Consider the following 21,689-nt stretch of genomic DNA (forward strand, 5'->3'; position numbering starts at 1 on the left):
ATGGGTGCTGGGGACAGGGCTGGATGCTGGGGACAGGGATGGGTGCTCGGCACAGGGGTGGGTGCTGGGGACAGGAATGGGTGCTGGGGACAGGGATGGGTTCTGGGGACAGGGGTAGGTGCTGGGGACAGGGATGGGTTCTGGGGACAGGAATGGGTGCTGGGGACAGGGGTGGGTTCTGGGGACAGGGATGGGTGCTGGGGACAGGGATGGGTGCTGGGGACAGGGATGGGTGCTGGGGACATGGGTGGGTGCTGGGGACAGGAGTGGGTTCTGGGGACAGGGATGGGTTCTGGGGACAGGAATGGGTGCTGGGGACAGAGGTGGGTGCTGGGGACAGGGGTGGGTTCTGGGGACAGGGGTGGGTGCTGGGGACAGGAATGGGTGCTGGGGACAGGGCTGGGTGATGGGGACAGGGCTGGGTGATGGGGACAGGAATGGGTGCTGGGGACAGGGCTGGGTGCTTGGTGTGTGCTGGGCCTCGATGCTGCTCCTGGTACTGCAGTGGCAGAGCCTGGCACAGCCAGAGACACGCTGGGACTGGGGCGTGGCGGGACCTTGAACTCTGTGAAGAAGCCACGAGGTCCCAAAACAGCCCCCCATGGCACGAGGGTGACTCCCCAGCACCCAGCTGCTGCCACCAGCTGCCCTGGGCACGTGGCAAAGGGGCTTTTGTGCCCAGGGAGCCGCAGGCAGGTGCTGGAGGTGCGGGCAGGAAGGGCAGCAAGCCCAGGGATTACAGCGGGAAGAAAGCGGCGCAGTGTGAGCCCAGCAAGTGTTTTAATTCCCTTTAATTCCGCAGCTGCACCACCGGCCTTGTCCCCCAGGGCATCATCATCATCCCCAGGCACTCAGGGACCTTCCCAGCCTCCCTCCTCGGAGCTGTTTGGGAGGAAGGCGAGCAAATGAGCCCAAAATGTTGGAAAAGAACATCTTGAAGCCCTTCTGCCATCTGTTGTGCTTTCAGCGCAATTAAGCAGGCAGCAGCCGTGCCAGGCAGCAGGAGCAGCCCTGCCTGTGGCAGCCACCCCCCTGCCAGGCCTGGGAAACCACCCCGTGGGGCCAAGGGTGGCATTTTGGGTGCCCAGAGCAGCTGGTTGGCAGCTGGGAGTGGGCACAGATGTCCGGGGTTCGGCTGCCTGGCAGGTGCCTGGAAGGAGGGAGGCAGCTCCGCTCTCCTGGCTCTCCCACCTCACCAGGCTGGGTGCCAGGCTGGGTGTCCCTCCCCAGTGGGGTGCTCTGGGCCATGAGGGGTCATTTCAGGATGCAGATGGGGAGCGGGAGGGGAACAGCAGCAGTGCCACACTGATGGGTGGCTGTGACAGCCCAAAACCTCCCCTGCTGCCAGACCTGGGCACACTTGGGCAGAGGATCCGGCTGTGTGGTGCCACCACCGTCCCAGTGAGGCCACCAAAAGCTGTCCCAGATGGGGCTCAGAGCTGGGCTGAGACCTGCACAACTCACGTCCCCAGCCCCGAGCCCTCCTGCCACCCTCAGCCCCCGAGGCAGCGCCCCGTGCTGGGATCCGGCTCCGGATCCGCCTCCCGCAGCTGCCGCCGCTCCGACCGCGCCGCTAACGATGCTTCTTTATCCCCTTGATCCTGACGGGAATCTGGGAGCAGGGGAAGCATCCCCAGGGAGCCGCCGCCACCCGCTCCGAGCGTTAATTAGGGCTGGGCAGGCGCTGGGAGAGCCGAGCCTGGCTGGGGAAAGGAATCGGCACCGACATGAATCGGCTGCACCAAAACGGGGACCAAGATGTTCAGAGCCCGGCCCCTGGTGCTGCCGTGGGACTGGCACTGGGTGAGGGTTTGGGGGGCAAAGCTGCAGCCCCCGGCCCGCAGGGATGGCAGCAGATGGCTGAGACAGGCAGGGAAATGGGGCGGGTCTTGCCAGGGCAGCAGGTGCGGGGAGATGGCTCTGGAGTGGGCTCAGGTGGGCACAGAGAGTCTGTCCCCAGCCCCCTTCACCTGTCCCTGAGCTGGCAGGTCCCACTGGGACCCCCAGGATGGGCTGGGGACAGGGGGGTCAAGGTCACACGTGCAGCCTGAGGTGCTGTCTTGGGGGGCACCATCCCCATGGGCAAGGTCAGGGGGTCCCCAGCACCCTCCATGGCACAACCACCACACCAATGGCTGGGGACACACTTGGCACCAGTGACACACATGTCGCCTCCACCTGCATGGCCCAGATGGCACAAAGGCACACAACAGATGGGTGCCCACCCACCAGTCCCTGTCCCACTGTGCCAGGGCACATCCTGTCATGACACCCACCAGTTTTGGGGTGAAATCCCTTGGGGTTTGGGTCACCAATGTGCACGGTGGGTGAGGCCATCACCCCTGCCCCAGGGAGGATGCCACCCATGCCTTTCCAGTGACAGTGGGATGCCCCACGCCAGCTTGGGGGGCCTGGCATAGCAGGTCCCAGGAGGGTGGCACGTGACAGACCATGTCACGATCCCAGGCTCTGTCAGCACAAACCACAGCTCCCAGCCTGGCCAAGGATTAACCAGCCGGCTCTGCTGCTAATTAATAATCCACTTGATTAAGAATTGTCAGTCAATATGTCACCAGCACCAAGGACAGGCTCTGCAGCCACAAGCAGGGAACGTTGCTCCATGGGACCATCCTCCTCCTGCTCCTCCTCCTCCTCCTCCTCACCCTGGCAGGCTCTGGACAGCCTGCCCAGACCCCTCTCTCTGCCCCCTCTTAAATGCCACTGGCTGATGTCGTGGATCATCCTGATGATACCATTGGCATCCTGTCTGCCCATCCCAGCCTTGCTGCCAACATTGAACAGCCTGGGGGTCCCTCTGCCCCCCAGGGTGACACAGTGACCCCCTCTGATGATGCCATTTGTCACTCAGGCTCCTGGTGATGTCACAAACTCCCACACTCAGCTCAGGCACCATCTGAGTGGGACTTTGCTGGTTCCCACTCAAGGACTTGGGCAGAATTTGGCCGTGAGGGTCCCTTGGGGCACAGCTGAGCCCCTCCCAAATGTGGGGGGAAAGCCAGATCCACCCCTGGTGCTAAGACAGCCTCATCCCCACTGTCCCCAGCGGGTGACATCAGGGATGTCACATCCACCCTGGCTGGTGACAGCAGGTTTTGGGGGGCAACATTCTCCCCCTCCTCCAGCCTGAATCCCCCAGCTCTGAGCAGAGCACAGGGGGCATGCAGGGGGCACGCAGGGGGCACGGTGCCCCCTGGGGCAGCTTTATTAGATGGAGACTGCAGCAGGGAGCAGTAACAGCATCCCCCTGGCCCCTGCGAGGGAGCAATTAGCTAATTGCAGCGGCGGGCGCTGCCCCGGCCCCGCCTCGCTGCGGCCGCTCGGGCTCCGGTGCCGCAGCCGCAGCACTTTGTGCTTAACCTACATTTGCTTTTGTCCCGGCCGGCGCAGCCCGAGCGCCCGAGGCCCTGCTCGGCACGGACCGGCACGGCTCGGCACGGCTCGGCCCCTCCCAGCCGCCCCCAGCCCCAAATGGAGCGGCTCAGCCTGGGGAAGTGGGTCACGCTCAGGCAGTGACATGAACCACACACGGTGTCCCCAGCACAGGGATGGAGTTTTGCCTCCTCCAGTGAAGGGCAACCACAAAAACTCCTTCCCCAGGGCGTCTCCCTCCCCCGGAGCATCCTCCTCATCCCTTCCCGGGGGATGGGAGCGCTCGCAGCCTCTCCAGGAGCGGCATTGCCTGACGACAGTTTCGATCGAGCTTTAATTAACTAACGAGTCTCGGCGTTCGCTGCCGCCGAGCTGTGAACAAACAGAGGCAGAAGGTGCCCGCTCCAGCTGTGGCACAGGGCCAGATGTGCCGGGGGATGCCCAGGAGACTGTCAGGGGACTGCTCTGCTCAGGGATGTGGCCCTGGCGACCCATGAAACCCCTTTGCTCTGGGGGAGGACCAGGAGCAAAGAGGTTAAATCTCTGGGTGAGGGACCAGTGTCCCCAGTGTGTGGTGACAAACTGGTGTTGGGGTGCAGCTCATGGTGTGTCCTGCTCCATCCTGGGGACACCCATCAGCACCCAACCTTTGTCTCCAATCGGGCTAACCCTGCCACCCCAAAGATGCCCCCACCCCAAAGATGCCCCCACCCCAAAGATGACCCCACCCCAAAGATGCCCCCACCCCAAAGATGCCCCCACTCCAAAGATACCCCCACCCCAAAGATGCCCCCACCTCAAAGATGCCCCCACCCCAAAGATGCCCCCACCCCAAAGATGACCCCACCCCAAAGATGCCCCCACCCCAAAGATACCCCCACCCCAAAGATGTCCCCACCCCAAAGATGACCCCACCCCAAAGATACCCCCACCTCAAAGATGCCCCCACCCCAAAGATGCCCCCACCCCAAAGATGCCCCCACCCTGTGACCGAGCACCCTCGGTGTCCTCCCTCCAGCTCAGTGGGTCCTGGGCACCCATTTCCACCCCATTCTTGGGGGGCTACACCCTTCCCTGGATCTGGGGACCTGAGGACCACCAAATCCCTGGGGCACCTTGAATTATCAGTCCCCAATTATCAACCTGGGCCCTGCTTGCACTGGTGACTCCGATGTCACCAGGATGCCACCAGGATTCTGGTGGCAGTGCCTACTTTATTTTCTCCTCCTCTATGAAACTGGCTGGGGATGCAAGCCTGGGATTCAGGAGCTTGGTGGCCGTGCCACAACCACTGCCTGTCCCCACGACTTTAGGACAGTCCCCTGGTCTCACCAGCCACCCTTTGGCTGCTGCCAGCACCCCTAAGTGCCACCTCCACCCTGCTTTTCCTTCCATCCGACACCAGCTCAAAACCCTGGAGCGTCACTGGGATAACTGGCCGGGACAGCTGACCCTGCTCGCGGTTCTCCTCCGGAGCTGGTGCCTGCCAGGAGAGATTTTTTTTTCTTTCCTGGGCTGAATTTTTCCGCCTTGGCTGCCAGCGGGGTGGCTGCGGGCTGGGGAAGGGGCCGCGGGAGCGCAGCCGGCGCCGGGGCTGCGGCAAGAAGGGGCCTTTGTGGCCCGGCACAGCTGCGCGGGAGCGAAGGCAGCGGTGGGAATGCAAAGTGCTGGAGAGGGAAGGGCTTGGGGGAGTCACCGCCCCGCGACGGGGCTTTCCCCACCCCGCACGTGCCCCGGTGACAATAGTGGCTTTATGGGGAGCGACGCCATCCCCTGTCCCAGGAGCGGCTGGGGTCTGGCATGTGCCATCCTCATGGGGACAGGTGGGGGCTGCGGACACCGTGTCCCCATCCTGTCCCCTCTGCACAGCCGGGCAGGGGGCTGGGCTGCTCCCTGGCACCTGGTCCCCTTGGAGCCGGGATGTGGCAGCAGCATCTCGGTCCTGGTGGAGGGACCAGGGGCTGTGACAAAGTGCCACTGGGGATGAGGAGAAGGACAGGGAGCGGCTCCGAGCCCTTCCCAGCACCCCCGTGCGACCCGGCGGGCAGCGGATCCTGTCCCTCCGAAGCTCGGCAGGCGGGAGAGGAGGCGCTGCAAAGCCATTTCATTTCCCTGAAAGGAGAGGAGGGACGGGGGGAGAGGCCGCTCGGAGCTGGCCCAGATCCTGCTGCTTCCCCTCTTTATTCCCTGTTTTCATGCGGTGCCAGCTCCCATCCCCGCTGATCTGCAATGGGCAGCATCCACCTGGCAGGGGCACAGCTTTGGGGGATCTGGATGTTGGGCACACCGGAGTGCACTGGGGCAGGAGGGCGCCCCCCACATGCCCAGCCCATTCCTCACCCTCCACAGCACCTTCAGCAACGGCCTGAGCGAGGTCAAAGGGCTCTGGGGATGTCCCAGTGGTGATGTGGGATGGGGCGGCAGGACAGGACAGGAATGGGGACACGGGATGGGGCAGGAATGGGGACACGGGATGGGGCAGGAATGGGGACACGGGATGGGGCAGAAATGGGGACACGGGATGGGGCAGGAATGAGGACACGGGATGGGGCAGGAATGGGGACACGGGATGGGGCAGGAATGGGGATGTGGGCTGGGGAAGTGATGCTGACACAGGACCAGGCAGTGATGGGGACACAGGACCAGGCAGTGATGGGGACCAGTCCTGCCTCCAGGAATCCTCCATTTCTCCAGTGCATCTGGAGCTCTATTCGCCACCTCCCCTGGATCCATCACCATCTCCAGCCCCCACCAGCCCGTTCCACGCCAGTCCTGGCTAATGGCTCATTTCACACCTGTGCCAAGGGCCACGGATGAGCCCAGCGGGTGATTTATGCTGGGCAGGTTGATGGCACAACTGTTCAGGAGAGACCAACAGCTGCTCCGGCTGTGTCGGCACAAGGTGGGGCCGGGAGCAAACCCTTGGGGGTAGCGGGAGTGGAGCAGTGCCCCGGGGGTGTTTGTTGGGCACTGTGGTGTGATGGGGACAGCAGGGCTGGAGGAGAAGGTGAGGATCTGGGGTTCACTTCCTGGCCGCTGCGTGAGACCAAGATTCCCGTCAAGGCTCCCGTTAATCCAGACTTTAATCCGCTCTAAATCCCACCTTTAATCTGTTTAATGCCACCTTTGGGGATTAGGATCGTGTGCCGTGGCTCCTGCTCACCGACCCGGGAGCCCCCGTGCCCTCCCCTTCCCGGGGGGCGGGGGGAGAGGGGGGACACCCCCGCGTGGGCCCCTCGTGTGCAGACAGGGGGCACTTGGCAAGACCCCCGGGTGCTGCCCACACTCTGCCCACTCCACCAGCGCCCTCCTAAGCTGGTGCTCATGAGCGCTGTGGAACGGCGTCCCTCTCGCCCACCCGTGTCTCGTCACCCACCCGAGTTCCATCATCCACCCACATCTCCATCACCCACCCACGTCCCGTCCCCCTCCCGTGTCCCATCAGCCACGCAGGGTTTCATTACCCACCCACATCCCCATCACCCACCCGTGACCCGTCACTCACCCGTGTCCCCGTCCCCCATCAGTGTCCCCATCACCCACCCGTGTCCCGTCCCCCTCCCGTGTCCCATCAGCCACGCAGGGTTTCATTACCCACCCACATCCCCATCACCCACCCGTGACCCGTCACTCACCCGTGTCCCCGTCCCCCATCAGTGTCCCCATCACCCACCCGTGTCCCGTCCCCCTCCCGTGTCCCATCAGCCACGCAGGGTTTCATTACCCACCCACACCCCCACCACCCACCCGTGACCCGTCACTCACCCGTGTCCCATCACCCACCCACTGCCCCATCACCCACCCGTGTCCCCATCACCCACCCATGTCCCGTCCCCTCCCCGTGTCCCACCACCCCCACGCCCCCCTGTCCCGGGGCCGCGCCCGCCCCGCCCGCACTAACGGGACAGACCCACGCGCGGCACCCGCGGGGACGCGCCTGCCCCGGGCCCGCCCACAACCCCATCCGCGCCCTCCCATTGGCTGCTTCGTAGCAAGCCCCGAATCGCCATTGGCTGACACCGCCCGCGGGACACGCCCCCCCCGGCCGCCCCCGCCGCTCCCGCGCGGGACTTGGAGCGACCGCGGGCGGGAGGGACCGGGGACCGGGAATTGGGGACCGGGGACCGGGAATTGGGGACCGGGAACCGGGAACTGGGGACCGGGGACCGGGAATTAGGGACTGGGAACCGGGAATTGGGGACCGGGAATTGGGAACCGGCACCGCGCACCGGGAACCGCCACCGGGCACTGGTAACTGGGCACCGGTAACCGGGCACCGGTAACCGGGTACCGGGAACCGGCACCGGGAACCAGCATCGGGCATCGAGGACCTGGCACCGGACATCGACACAGGGCACCGCCATCGCCACCGAGAGCAGGGCCTCAGCACCGGGCACCGAGCACTGGCATCGGATCGAGCGCCGGGCACCGCTACGGGCAGCGGGGCGCCGCCGGGCAGGGAGTGGCGCCGGGGGAAGAGAGACCCAGCCCCGCCCCGCCCTGCCCCGTCCCCGCCCCGCCCCGCCCCGTCCCGCCCCGCCCCGTCCCGTCCCGCTGGGGGCACCGGAGCGGCGCCGGTCCCGGCCCCGGAGCGGCGCTCCCCGAGGCAGCGGCAGGTAAGGGCCGGCCGGGCTGTGCTGCCCGTGGGGTCAGATCCCCTCCCCCGGTTCCTCCCGGTTCCTCCCGGTTCCCCCCAGCCCTCTCCCCGGTTCCCCCGGTCCGTGGGGGCGCTCGTTACCGACCCGTTTCGTGCCGCGGGACGGGCAGCGGGCGAAGCGTCTCGTCCCCCATCCCGGGCATCGTTTCCGTGTGTTCCCCCTCCCGGTGGCACCGATGCCCCCACGCAGCCTGCGGCGCGGGAGCCGCTGGGTGGGCAGAGCCCGGCGCCGTTCGCCGCTGCCCCGGCCCGTGCCTCAGTTACCCCATGCGGATAAACACGAGCAAAGGGGGATTCTCCCCCAGATCCGGTGGGAATCCCACGGGGCTGGAAACGCACCGGCGCTGGTTAACGGGAACGTGGAGAAGGCACCGGAGCCCCTGTCCCGGGGCCATCCCAGACCCACGTGCCAGGGCAGGGCCGGGTGCCCCATGGCAGCGCTTGGCATGGCCCGTCCCTCCTCCCTTCTCCAGAGGATGAAATTCCTCCATTCCCTGAGAGACTAATCCGTTTGGAGAGGTCAGATCGCACCCGGAGCAAGAGTTGAGCGTTAAACTCCCCAACTCTGACCCACGTCCCTCTGGAGCAGGGAAGGATTTGGGCCATGAATCCTTTTTGCTGACCCCAAGCGCGGCACCGGATCCTGAGAATTGTCCCGCGGAGTTTTCTTGGAGCGACTTTGTGCTGATGCCGGGGCAGGAAACTTGGGATGCCCCCTGTGCCCCCTGGCACACCGGGCAGACAGACCCGTGGTGGTTTGGCCTCAGTTTCCTCCCTCCCAACCTCCGTTTGTGACTTCCCCGTCAGTTCCATCTGCTCCGAGCGAGGGGGAAAGGAAGTTGCTGCCAGAGGGAGCAGCTTGATGGCAGCTGGATAAAGAAAAGGAGGAAATGGAAGGCGAGACAGATGCTCCAAAATAACCCTCCTTCCTTCTCCTTTGCTTTGTAAAATAGCCCCCCTCCTTCCTCCCTCTTTTCCTCCTCCTCCTCTTCATAAAATAACCCCCATCCCTCCTCTTCCTCCTCCTCTCCGTAAAATAACCCTCATTACTCCTCCTCCTCTTCCTCCTCCTCCTCTCCATTCCGCAGCTACCTCCTCCTGGGGCACAGAAATCCCTTGATACACCCCCAGATCCTCAAATCACCCCCCACGCTGTGCCAGAGCACCCCTCCGTGTGCCAGGATGCCATTCCCACGGGAAGCCCGGGCGGGATTCGCCACCCACGCCCGGAGCCCCCTCGGATCGGCCGCCCTGCTCCTTGCACAGACACGTCGGAGCTGCCGGGGCGGATCGGCATTCCCAGGCAAACCCTAAAAGCTTCTGCTCCGTCCCGTCGGTGCCTTTGCACCTGCGGGAGGGAGAGTTTGGGATGGAGGAGTTCACATCCCGGTGCCAGCGGTGTCGGGGACAATGACGGGGACATGCCAAGCGCTTGGCATCCCCGCGGGCACCAGCGCTGCCCCGCGGCATTCCCGGTCCCCGCTCCAGCCGCGGATTCATCCCGGCCGTGCCAAGAGCTGAGTTTTCCCCCGGGCGAGGTGTTTGCTCAGTGGCTTCCTCGCCGGCCTCGCCCCGCTGGGCACACACGCGCCGGCTCCGGTGCCAGCCCCGGGTGCTGTTTGCACCCATGGCAACCTGCGAGGGACGGCACGCGCCCTTCCTCCTCCCCTGCCCTTCCTCCTCCTCCTCCTCCACTCTGCCAGCGCTGGTAACACGGGCTGTGGGAGCTGCAGGGTCTCGGGTGGGGGGAACGGGCTGCTGGGGCTCTCCAGTTACTGCCCCGACCGGCTCCTGTGAGCCAACAGCGTTAATTAATTAATAGGGGTTGGAGCACCGGGAGTGGGTGGAAAGCGATGCTGGAGGATGGAGAGCAGAGGAGCAGGATCCCTTCCACCCCCTTGGACTTTAGCCAAGGATTCAGGGGCACTGGGAATGCTGGGGGGAAGAGCCAGGAGTGTTTTCCGAAGCTGTGGGAAGAAACAGGGTGTTGGATGGAGGGAAAACAAGGGAGATCTCTGCTATTCAGTGTTTACCCCAGGTGGGAAATGATGTTTCCGTGTTGGAGGAAACTTGTTTGTAGCAAGACACTACAAGTTACTATGGCCCTGGTGAGGAGGAGGAGGAGGAGGAAGAGGAGGAGGAGGAGGCAGAGGTGCCTCTGCTCTGAGCTGGAGCCTCGTGGAGCCTCCCCCTCTGCGCTGCTCCATCAATTATTTAAGTGCTTTCCTTTCCTGCATGAAATATTCACCCACTGCCAAGGGAACTGGGGGGGCTTGGGGGACGAGCCCACGGAGCTGCTGGTGGGAACCAGGTGATGGGGAAGGTCAGGGTGAAGGGTCTTTGGGCAGGTAGAAATGATAACTGGGATGGTGCCACTGCTGGATTTGATCCCTCTGCATAAAGGAGCTCTGGCTGGTGCTCATTTGGCAGCTCTGCCATGGTGTGTGCTGGTGCCAGGAGTGCCAGGTGCCAGCAGGGTGATGGAGTCTTGTATTGCCCCCACAAAAGGGAGCTTTAATTGATGATGTGCCTGCAACGGTGTGGGAGATGTTTTTTGGGGGCCCCCGGGGGTGAGGTCGCAGGTGGGTGTTGGGTGAGGTCACAGGTGGGTGTCGGGTGAGGTGCTGTGGGTGCCATCCTGGTGTGGTGAACACCAAACCACCGGCAGAGGTGGCCCTGGCACGTGTCCATCCCCAGGGGAACACATCCATCCCCCGGCAGGGACATCCCAACCTTCACACCATCGCTCAGGGCTGCAAGACTCCCCCCAGACCCTCCAAACTGGGTGGAAACCCCCTGGAAAAGGGCTGGGACTGTCCCCAAAGCCTCTGCTGGGACCACAGCCCTGCGTGCTCTTCCGGAGCCGGGGCAGCCACTCTCGGCTGCTCCTTTTCGGAAGAAGAAGCTGCTTTTGAGGGCGTTTTCATTAAAAAGAAGGGGGTGGGGGGGAGCCCTGAGCTGGCCTGGAAACTTCAGCGACAGGAAGGAAGCGAAGTGGGTTATTTCAGGCTTGTTTGCTCCTCGGGGCAAGACTCGGCTCTTCCACACACCGAGAGCAGCCCCTTGGCCAACAATGGGGTCGCGGGGCCCTTCCCGGCAGGAAAACGGCGAATTCCGGTGAAATCTCCCTCTCGGTGCTGAGTCAGCAGGTCCTGGTGGGGCTGAGTGTGCTGGGGGGGGTGTGCTGGACTGGGTGTGCTGGGCTGGGTGTGCTGGGGAGGGTGCCAGGTGCACCATCCTGGTGCACAGTTGGGGTTGACGTGCCAGAGGTGAGCTTGGGTTTCCTTGGGGTTTGCAGGGAGCAACCTGTGAAACGGCTCCTGGGAGCTGGAGAAGGAGCTGGTTGCAATTTTGGGGTCCCCACACCACTTCTGGGATCCCCAGACCTCTCTGTGCCTCAGTTTCCCCCCAGGGATGCTGCTCGTGCTGGTTCCCAGCAGGAGAGGGCTGTGAGCAGTGGAGTGTTGTTTGCTGCAGGGAGCAGAGGGTTGATCCGTTATTCCAGTCGGCATTTGGGAGCTGTGGGCAGCTCTTAAGAGACGGCACTTCCTATTTTTTATGGGCTCTGTAGGTGGAGTTTGCACTCACTTTATTGCTCTGGTTATCCAGTGTGGGAATTTCTGTTTATCCAGGCACAGCTCCTGGCAGGGAGCCCAGGGCACCCCACAGCCACAAGGGAGGGCACTGCCAGGGTGGCATCCAGCGAGGATGCCAAAGGGAGTCCCCTTAGAGCCAAGGAGGGAAGATGGAGCTGTGCTGCCTCTGCCCACCCTGCCTGTCCCTCCGGGCTCGGCTCTGGCAGCACCTTCTGGAGGCAGCAAAATGAGCCCGGGGAGCTGCTGTGGCACAACCTCTGCACTGTCAGTTCTGTCTCAGGAAGAACAGGAGCCTCAGCTCGAAGCTCAGGCTGGGGAAGGTCAAAGGAAACGCTCAGAGCTCGGTGTTTGTCCCGAGGGCTGTAAATAACTCTGCAGGCGGCGGCGCTGCTGCTCCCGTAACTCCCAGCCTCGCACAGCCCTCGCTCTGGGGAGGGGGAAGATGCTCAGCAAGGCAGGGCTCAGCTCCACCATCCCTGCACAACTGGCTGGGTGAGCCTTGGCCACAGCGGGCCCTGCAGGGAGCTGGGGTTTGGTTCCAAGAGCCTGGTGTTGCTCCACAGTGATAGGAGAAGGATGGGGGGTCCCCAGAGGGGTCTGGGACTGGGGGGCAGCTTGGCCTGGGGGGGACAGAGCTGCTTGTGGTGGGGACAGACTCAGTTCTGCACTAGAATCCCAGAATAGTTTGTGTTGGAAATGACCTTAAAGCCCACCCAGTGCCACCCCTGCCATGGGCAGGGACACCTTCCCTACCCCACGGTGCTCCAAGCCCTGTCCAGCCTGGCTTTGGACACTTCCAGGGCTGGGGCAGCCACAGCCTCTCTGGGCACCTGTGCCAGGGCCTGCCCACCCTCCCAGGGAAGGATTTCTTCTTAATATCCCATCTAAACCTACTCCTTATCCACAGCCAATTTATCCCCATCCATCCTCACTGCAGCAGCACCTTCAGCTCCAGGACCTGCTCTCCCCTCCCTGGGGATGTATTTATAGCCCGATCTCCTCCCTTCCCACCCTGCCAGGCTGTCCATGCCATGTGCAGCCTCTTGCATAAGCAGCCCTGGCTCTGCCCATCCATCCTGGCTCCAGAGCCGCCTGTGTTCACGCTGTTCTCTCCCTGTGATTTGTAGCTCTGCAGTTTCCCAGGCCAAGATGCATCTCCAGGGTCGGTGGTGCTTTATTCATTCCCAGCTGTTTTCAGAGCCGTGACCAGCGCCAGGGGCCGGCTTTGGTCCCGCTGGGATGTGCAGTCGGGCTGTAGGTGAGGGCTCTGCCTTGCTCAATATTCACCTCCCTGTGATGCTCAGGCTGGTGCTGGAGGAAGCCGAGGCAGTGGCAGAACAAGTCCAAGCTCGTGTGGGTGTATCAGGGCAGTGCCAGGGAAAAGGGCTCCCCCACGGATCCGTGGCTGCTGCAAACCGGCCGTGCCGCTCCGGCCTCGCTGAGCACCGCGCTGGATGAGGCGCGTGGCCGTGTGGGTGACTCAGCTGTCACCTGGGCTGTCCCCAGCTCACCCTGCAGGAAGTGAGTCAGGTTTTAAGGAAGGAAAAATGTTCAAGGGATGGGGCAAGAGCCCTTCCTGCCCCGGGAGCACGGCGGTGGCAGGAGGGAGACGGGGATGGAGGGCCACGGGCACTGCTCAGGTAGGGACACTTTGCTCGCTGGAGCTTCTCTGGGGAGTTTGGGAAAAGGAAGGTGGGAACACCCCATAACTCATCCCACCATCAAACCCCAGGTGTGAGCTCAGCTCTTGCCTGCCCTGGCACCTCAGTCTGGCTGTGGGCTGGAGATGCTTTTTCTCCTGCCAAAAGGCTGCATGGGGGGGTGAGGAATCATGGATTCCTGGAATGGTGTGGGTTGGAAGGGACCTTAAAGCTCAATCCTGTTCCACCCCCTGCTGTGGACAGGGACACCTTCCACCAGCCCAGGCTGCAGGTGAGGTGGGTGTTGTAGTTTGGGATTATTAACTGCTGACATGGGCAGTTGGTGGCAGGGGAGAGAATTTACGTAATAATCCCAAACTACAACAGTGGGGATGGATGCAGAGCATGGTCTGACCTGTGTGTGCCTCTCCCCTCACAGAGATGGACACCTTCAGCACCAAGAACCTGGCCCTGCAAGCCCAGAAGAAGCTGCTGAGCAAAATGGCCACCAAAACCATCGCCAACGTCTTCATCGACGACACCAGCAGCGAGATCCTGGACGAGCTGTACCGCGCCACCAAGGAGTACACCCACAACCGCAAGGAGGCCCAGAAGATCATCAAGAACCTCATCAAGATCGTGATGAAGTTGGGCGTGTTGTACCGCAACGGGCAGTTCAGCGCCGAGGAGCTGCTGGTGATGGAGCGGTTCCGCAAGAAGGTGCACACCTTGGCCATGATGGCCGTCAGCTTCCACCAGATAGACTTCACCTTCGACCGCAGGGTCATGTCGGGGGTGCTGCTGGAGTGCCGGGACCTGCTGCACCAGGCTGTCAACGGGCACCTCACGGCCAAGTCCCACTCCCGCATCAACCACGTCTTCAACCACTTTGCGGACTACGAGTTCCTGTCGGCGCTGTACGGCCCCGCCGAGCCCTTCCGCAGCCACCTGCAGCGCATCTGCGACGGCGTCAACAAGATGCTGGAGGAGGAAAGCATCTGAGCCTGCCCTGGGGGGCTCGGGGTGGCCTGGCTCTGCCTCCTGGCAGGCTGGAGGTGGGAGCTTGGCCCGCTCTGGCCATCACCAGGCTCCGGGTCCCCTCTCCTGCTCTGCAGTGCTAACTTGTTTTGTCCTCGTTTCTACGAAAGACTGAACCTCTTGACTTTGTCCACCCCTTGCCCAGGGTCTGCAGAGCCCTCCAGGCTCTGGGCTGAGTCCTCTCCAGGGCATCCTGGGATTCTGGGCTCCTGCTGTACAGTTTGTTTTCCTTTGCCCACCAAGTGTCCTTAGCTCAGAGTCCAAGGACTCTGAGCCTTGAACTCTGTTTTTAACCCTCTGTGGGGAAACTGAACCAAAGACTCGGGTGTGTAACAGCTCTGAAAGGTGTGTCTGAGCAGGTGGGATGTTCCTGGTTGTGAGCCCCGTTCCTGGAGGGTTGTGGAGCTCCATGGGGGTTTTTTTTCAGCAGCTCCATAACATGGTGGGAGCAAATCATGGTCCAGAATTGTGCTGCCCAAGATAGGAAGGTGTGGGCTTTGGTCTCCTCAAAGACAAGTCCCTGAGACCAGGAGGGTCCCACCTCACCTGGAAAAGGGACCAGCTCCTTCCCTGCATCCCAGGTACCATCCAACACCCAACTCTCCCCAAGGCTCCCGTGATGGGACCACCATGGTGGTTTTGATGCTGCCCTTGGTGATTCCCCAAAGCTCTTCAAGGGATTTCATTCATTTTCCATGTCCTCATCTGAGTGATGGTTGTTCTTTTTTAGCAAACTCTGTAGCCCTGATGAGTTATTTAAATAAACTCACCTGTCTGGCCTGGGAGCAGCTTGTGGTGGTTCCAGAGGTGGGTGACAGGGAGAAAATGAGCCCTGAGGATATTTGGGTTTGTCTTTCTGATGGTGATGGTTCCCTGTGACTTGGGGTTTGTGCTCTCTGGTTTGGGATCCCACTGGGAGCAGAGAATTGGGATTGTTCAGCCTGGAGAACATTCCAGACAGGCCTGTGAGCCCCTTCCAGGACATAAAGGGGTCCAGGAGAGCTGGAAAGGGACTTTGAACAAAGCCTGGAGGGACAGGACACAGGGAATGGCTTCCCACTGCCAGAGGGCAGGATTAGATGGGACATTGGGAAGGAATTCCTGGCTGTGAGGGTGGGCAGGCCCTGGCACAGGTGCCCAGAGAAGCTGTGGCTGCCCCAGCTCTGGGAGTGTCCAAGGCCACGTTGGAGCAACCTGGGCTGGTGGGAGGTGCCCCTGCCCATGGCAGGGGTGGCACTGGGTGGGCTTTAAGGCCCCTCCAACCCAAACCATTCTGGAATTCTGTCCAATCCTGCTGCCAGCAGACACCCACAGGAGCTCCTGTGCCTGCCCAGGTCCCCTGGGTGCTGAGCAGGAGCAGAACAGCACCAGTGGGTGATCCCTGAGTCCCATCCAGGTGCTCGGAGCAGGGAAGCACCAGCAGCTGCTGCTCCCAGCACTGTGATCTCTGCTCTGAGCACTGCAAAGCCCTTTGAGCACACAGGACACCTCACAATCTCAGCTGGCCTTATCTCCATGACCTTCCTGTGCCTCCTGCTCCATGGGGTGTCTCCAGGCAGGGGTGGCTGCCCCAGGCTCCCTCACTGCTCCTTCCATCGCTGGCTCGAGACATTGAGAGCTTTCAGCCTTGAAGATTAGAGAGAAGAAATGAAGCCCTTGTCTGTCATTTCCCAGCCCTGGCTCCAGCAGTCCCTGATAACTGTGACACAGCTCAGGCTGGGGGTGGAGCACATTCCCAAGGGGGGTGTGGAGAACATGGCCAGGACCCACAGAGGGTTTGGTACCCCAGGGAGGGCAGGGGAAGTGGCCTTGGAGAACAATTCCTGTGCCCCCTGGGCTGGAGAGGAGCCAGAGCTGGAAATTATGGGCAGATGGGGCAAGATGGGGCTGAGGGATGCACTGGCAGCCAGAAATGCTTCACTGTTCTCAAGGTGCATTTTGGTGTCAGCTGCAAGATGCTCCATGATCATGAACCACACTCAGATGAGCCCCACTCATGGTTGTTCCCTTTGTCCTCATGATTTCCTACATCCCAGGCCCACAATTATCCCACCAAACTCCTGGCACCAGCTTCCCTTCACATCCAGGTGTCTCATCTGAACCTTCTTTCTCACAGCAAACATCCTCATCCCCAAATTCTTCCCCTTTTGTCCCTGGAGAGCAGACTCTCTGCTGGAAGAGCCATCTCACAGCCTGGGTTTCCCATCCCAGGACAGCCTGGAGAACAGAGCTGGTAAAATCCCAGTGCAAAGCACTCCCAGACTGCCAAAAAAACAGGGAACTGTCCCAAAACCAGGCCAAGCAGCTACCAATGATCCCAACCATCCCAGGGCACCAAATGGGACAGTGCAAAGTGACAACTGCAGCCTTGTTGTCACATGCTGGGACTCTCTCTGGCTGGGCAGAACCCCCCCAAAGCCCCTGCAGCCCCCAAATTCCTGTGGGACCCTCAGCTCCTCCTGGCCAGGCAAACACTGAAGGTCCATCCAGCTGCAAAGGGCAGGAGTGAGAGAGCAGAGATGCTTCATTCAGGCCAGAGCATTCCTTTATTTGTGCTGTATTTACACAGGAAAGGAATTGCACATTCCCTGTTATTACTTTAGATAAGAAAGAAACCACTTTTCTGTAGGTATAAAACAGTCCTGCAGTTGTGCTGAGACGTGCAAGTGTTGCTTGGATTGATTGCTGGTTGTGTCAGAATAAGCTGCTCTGCCTTTCCCCCATCCAAGTTATCCCAGCCCAGCTCTGGCAGGTCCAGGGCATCCACCCCAGGGATGATCTCTCAAGAAGGAGTCAGAGAGCTTTGGCCAACTCCATCCCTTCCTCCTCCTCCTCCTCAATTAATTATTTCCTCCTGTCACGCTTGTGCAGAGAGAAATCCCATCTCCCCCCAGAGAATACAGAGTTAAGAACTTGCCTTTAGCAACCCCTGCTGAAATGCAGCCTCTTATCTCCCTGCATTGCTCTTCCCAGGCAGGGAGATAAGGAGCCCCCGTTCCATGGCAGCTTTGCCACAGTCAGCAGCTCAGCCAAGCAGAAGGAGGGCCCAGAGTGGCTGCCTGAGCACCAGGAGCCTCCAGGGAGGTTTCCAGCTGCTCAGCACGTTGTTTCTCCGACACAAGACAGAAGGAAATCTGCCTTCACACCTCCAAGCCCCACTTGCACTGGACCCCAGCACGTTTTCAAAACAGAAAAGGTTTGGCCAACCCAAAAGAAAAGCCCCCCAGTTAAGCAGGAATCCTCTTTCCTGCCACGTTCTTCCAGCCAAAGGGCCCATCCAGGCCTGTGCAGGGGTCACAGCTCGTCACGGGGTGTTTTGGCCACAACCACGAGCTTGGACAGCTCGAAACGGAACTTGCCTTCCCTGTGAGACACTGGAGAGAGAGAGAGAGGACAGGCACAGATCAGCAGATGGGAAAGCATGAACAAAACAGCCCAAAAAAGCACAAAAGCACGAACAGAACAGCCCTGCTGGGTCCCTTCCAGGATGGGAAAGGCAGCGAGTCGGGCATTGAACTTCCCCCTCCTGCACGTGACAGGCTGGAGGGACAAACCCTCCCTCTGCACTGAGCTGCAATGGGACCCCCAAAATCCTGCCAGTGGGGCATCCAGAGTGCCCCTGGCCCCATGGCACTGCCCTTCACACACTGCCACCTGTCAGGGGACAGGATTTCTGCCCCAGCTGCCTCCCACAGCAGCCCTTTCCCCTCACAGACCTGTTGTTTCAGTGATTTCAAATTCTTCCTGTTTTAAGGGGATGTCGTTTTGGGCACCCACAGCAGCCTGAGACTGAAACAGGAAGGAAGAAGGTGTGAGAGGCTGAGGCAATCCAAGAAGCTGCAGTATTTAAACCAAACAAACAGCAGCACATTTTGAAAAAAAAAAAAAAAAGAATGAATTGGTGAGTTATGTGGAGACAAAGAATTAAGTCCACAAAGGAAAATCTCTGGCTGTTTTTCCATTTCTTATTAAAGCACAGCCTTGTGTTCCTGGGGTGATTGAAAACCTCTCCCCTAAAGACTGGGAAATGGAAGAACAAGCCAGACAAAAACACCCAGAGAGGTTTTATTTACTTTGTCACATGCAATTTGTAGAGGCAATCCAAGACTCCCACTGTGCAGTGTCTTTTGGAGCCTCCAACCAGCAAATCCAGGGATTTGAGGGAGCAGGAACAACAATGGTGCAGCTGAGCCCACCTGCAGCCCCTCTCTGCCTGCCACCAGTCTCTGGTTGGGGACATGATGGAGCACATTTCATTGCACAGATGTCTAATCAATGTTTTCCATGTCTAATTGGTGTTTTAGAGCAGCCTCCCACACTGCTGCTTCCAGGGGATCAGCTGGGACTTACATAAGCCATGGCATACTCTATCTTGGCTCCTTTCACTTCAGCTCTAAACTGGGTAAAGAAGAGATAAGACTTCCCCTGGGGCCTGAAACAAGAGAGCAGAGTCTTTGTCAGCAGCAGGGAGGGCAGAGGGGCAGAGGAGTGAAGGATTCCCAGCTCCCTCCCTCCCTCCACAGCCACCTCTGGACCTCTTGTGGCTCCATCCAGTGCAGGAGGAGGGTGAGGAGCCCCCCAGAGCCACAGCACCCCTGGGAGAGGAACACCCTCCCTGCAGGGAGGCACATCCAGCTGGAAGGATGCCCTGGAGGGTCCCTGTGCCCCAGCCCACCCCCTGAGTAGCAGCTTTGCTGAGGGCACAGCACACACCTCCAGATGGAGCAGGAGAAGAGCCCGTTGTCCTCGCTGAGCCCAACGTTCATCTGCCATTGCTGCAGAGGGAAAGGTCCAAAGGGTCACTGGGGCAGGAGCCTCGTGCTCCCTGCACAGCCCCGAGGCCACTGCCCTCCCCAAAACATCTGCAGCCCCAAGTAACACACAGCCCTCACTGGTGGCCCCTTCTGCACCAAACCCAAGGCCTGGTTGCTCCCTCCTGCCCACAATTCCAATAGTGATGTGACAGAAAAAAGCTAAAACTCTCCTTTCCTTCCAGGCTGAGAAACAAGGCCCTGATTCCGACAGGACCTGCAGATCAGGAAGTGCAAACTGTGTGTCTACACGAGGTGCAAGAAAACCTTCCAGTCTCCTAAAGGGCACAGGAGTTACCTCTGAGGTCCTTCCCACCAGCTGGGGCATGAAAATGGCACTCCCAGCTCTGCAGAGACATCCAGCACAGGGAGTTGTGGAGTCACAGACCCCCAGAATGGTTTGGGATGGAGGGGACCTCAAAGCCCACCCAGTGCCACCCCTGCCATGGGCAGGGGCACCTCCCACTGTCCCAGGGGGCTCCAGCCTGGCCTGGGACACTCCCAGGGCTGGGGCAGCCACAGCTTCTCTGGGCACCTGTGCCAGGGCCTGCCCACCCTCCCAGGGAGGGATTCCATCCCAATATCCATCCAGCCCTGCCCTCTGGCAGTGGGAAGCCATTCCCTGTGTCCTGTCCCTCCATCCCTTGTCACAGCATCACCACAACACACACAGGACTCTTCAGTGCAGGCAGCAAATTCCACGGTGTGGGAGAAGGTGCAACCACCCTTCCCACAGCTCCTGGTCCCTGGAATCAGCTCTTCCCACGGGAAACGATCCAGAACAGGCTGCAGAGCCTGGGAAGGGGAGGGGCTGCCCCACTCACCTCGTTGGTGCCTCCCTGGGCCGAGTAGGTGAAGGTGCAGCTGTAATCCCCCTGCCAGGAGAGAGGGACAGCAGCTTCAGCAGGACCTTCTCTTGAGAGAATCAAGGAGTTCTTTAGGCTGGAAAAGCCCTCTCAGACCATTGAATCCAACTGTGCCCAGCACTGCCAAGGACACCCCTAACTCCTGTCCCCAAGTGCCACATCCACACGGCTTTTAAATCCCTCCAGGGCCGGGAACTCCATCCCTGCCAGGGCTGGGCATTCATTTCCATGGAGAAATTTCCTAAATATCCAACCCAACTATCCCCTGGTGCAACCTGAGACCGTTCCCTCTTGTCAGGGTTTGGGTGGGGACTCGTGTTCTGGGGGTCCAGGGACCTGCAGCCCCTTCCCCATGGGGACCTTCCCCTGCCGAGCCTCCTCCCCATGGGGGCCTCCCTCCTTTGAGACCCTCTGCCCCCCCTGACACCCCCTCCCTGTCCCTGGGATCCTTCCCCCCTTTGGCAGTGCCCCTGGAGGGCCCCCCTTCTCCTTGGGGCCCACCATCCATGGCAGGATCCTCTCCCTGGGACCTCCTGCTGCAGAGACCACCCCACCTTGGGGACACATCTGGCTTGGGGACCCTTCTCTCTGAGGGACCCCCTTCTCTGCGGGGATCCCCTTCTCTGTGGGGACCCCCGTCTCCTGGGGACCCCCTTCTCTGCGGGGACCTCTCTGTCCATGGGGACCCCCTTCTCTGCGGGGATCCCCTTCTCTGTGGGGTGCCCTCTGTCCATGGGGACCCCTTTATCTGTGGGGACCCCCCTCTCCTGAGGATCCCCTTCTCTGTGGGGACCTCTCTGTCCATGGGGACCCCCTTCTCTGCGGGGATCCCCTTCTCTGTGGTGATCCCCCTCTCCTGGGGATCCCCTTCTCTGTGGGGGTCCCCTCTGTCCATGGGGACCCCCGTTCTCCCCGGGGACCGGAGATTCTCTTCCTTGGGGTCCTCTCTGCTCCAGGGGGACCCCCTTCTCTGTGGGGCCCCTCCCTCCGTGGGGTCCCCGCTCTCCCCGGCCCGGCCATCCCCTCCCTGGGGTCTCCCTTCCCCTCGGGGACCCCCTCGGTGACCCCCTCGGTGACTCCTCTACCCCCCCCTCCGCTGGTCCCGCCCTCCATCCCCATCCAGCCAATCCCCGCGGCCGAAGGCAAGAGTGACGTGTCGCGCAGCCAATCAGCGCGCGGCGCGTACGCTCTTCGCACCCGCTCCCCCGTCCCGCCGCTCACCAGGCTGCGGGAGAAGGAGTGAACTTCCCCTCCGGGCCGCACGTCGAACTCGGCCGTGCCCGGTTCCGTGCCCGGTGCCGTGTCCGGGCTCGCCGCCGCCAGGCACAGCAGCGCGGCGGGAACCAGCGCGGCCCAGGCGCGGCCGCCGCTCCTCCCGCTGGGCGCCGCCATCTTGCAGAGGAAGCGCTGCCTACGGCGCGCGGGAGGGGCCGAGGCGGTGGCGCCGCGGCAGCCATGTTGGGTGTGGGCAGGGAGTGTGGGCAGGGAGGGTGCGGGGACACAGGGACGGACAGGGACAGAGGGACAGGGGCTATGGGGACACAGGGACGGACAGGGACAGAGGGACAGACGGACACAGGGACGGACAGGGACACAGGGACGGACAGGGACAGAGGGACAGGGGCTATGGGGACACAGGGACGGACAGGGACAGAGGGACACAGGGACGGACAGGGACAGAGGGACACACG

At 61.5% G+C, this 21,689-nt stretch overlaps 2 protein-coding genes across 8 annotated transcripts; one reads left to right on the forward strand and one right to left on the reverse strand.

Annotated features, from left to right (window-relative positions):
• The first annotated feature begins 6,060 nt into the window (after nucleotides 1-6,060).
• Nucleotides 6,061-15,106, forward strand: TNFAIP8L1 (TNF alpha induced protein 8 like 1). 7 transcript variants are annotated; one of them, XM_071577966.1, is made up of 2 exons: nucleotides 6,061-6,292; nucleotides 13,723-15,106. In XM_071577966.1, exon 2 carries the CDS (start codon nucleotides 13,725-13,727, stop codon nucleotides 14,283-14,285), a length of 561 nt encoding a protein of 186 aa, XP_071434067.1. In that variant the 5' UTR covers nucleotides 6,061-6,292; nucleotides 13,723-13,724; the 3' UTR covers nucleotides 14,286-15,106. The 7 variants fall into 7 exon arrangements, with proteins under 7 accessions (XP_071434067.1, XP_071434064.1, XP_071434065.1 ...); XM_071577963.1 differs by lacking the exon at nucleotides 6,061-6,292 and adding an exon at nucleotides 7,470-8,006; XM_071577964.1 differs by lacking the exon at nucleotides 6,061-6,292 and adding an exon at nucleotides 11,026-11,192.
• Nucleotides 15,107-16,848: 1,742 nt separating this feature from the next.
• Nucleotides 16,849-21,420, reverse strand: MYDGF (myeloid derived growth factor). The gene is made up of 6 exons (XM_071577974.1): nucleotides 21,220-21,420; nucleotides 19,957-20,007; nucleotides 19,035-19,096; nucleotides 18,672-18,753; nucleotides 18,038-18,110; nucleotides 16,849-17,695 (listed from the first exon to the last, which is right to left on the reverse strand). Exons 1-6 carry the CDS (start codon nucleotides 21,388-21,390, stop codon nucleotides 17,616-17,618), a joined length of 519 nt encoding a protein of 172 aa, XP_071434075.1. The 5' UTR covers nucleotides 21,391-21,420; the 3' UTR covers nucleotides 16,849-17,615.
• Between the last annotated feature and the right edge of the window lie 269 nt (nucleotides 21,421-21,689).

This window comes from Pithys albifrons, chromosome 27 (genome assembly GCF_047495875.1).
Source record: "Pithys albifrons albifrons isolate INPA30051 chromosome 27, PitAlb_v1, whole genome shotgun sequence".
Lineage (NCBI taxonomy): Eukaryota > Metazoa > Chordata > Aves > Passeriformes > Thamnophilidae > Pithys > Pithys albifrons.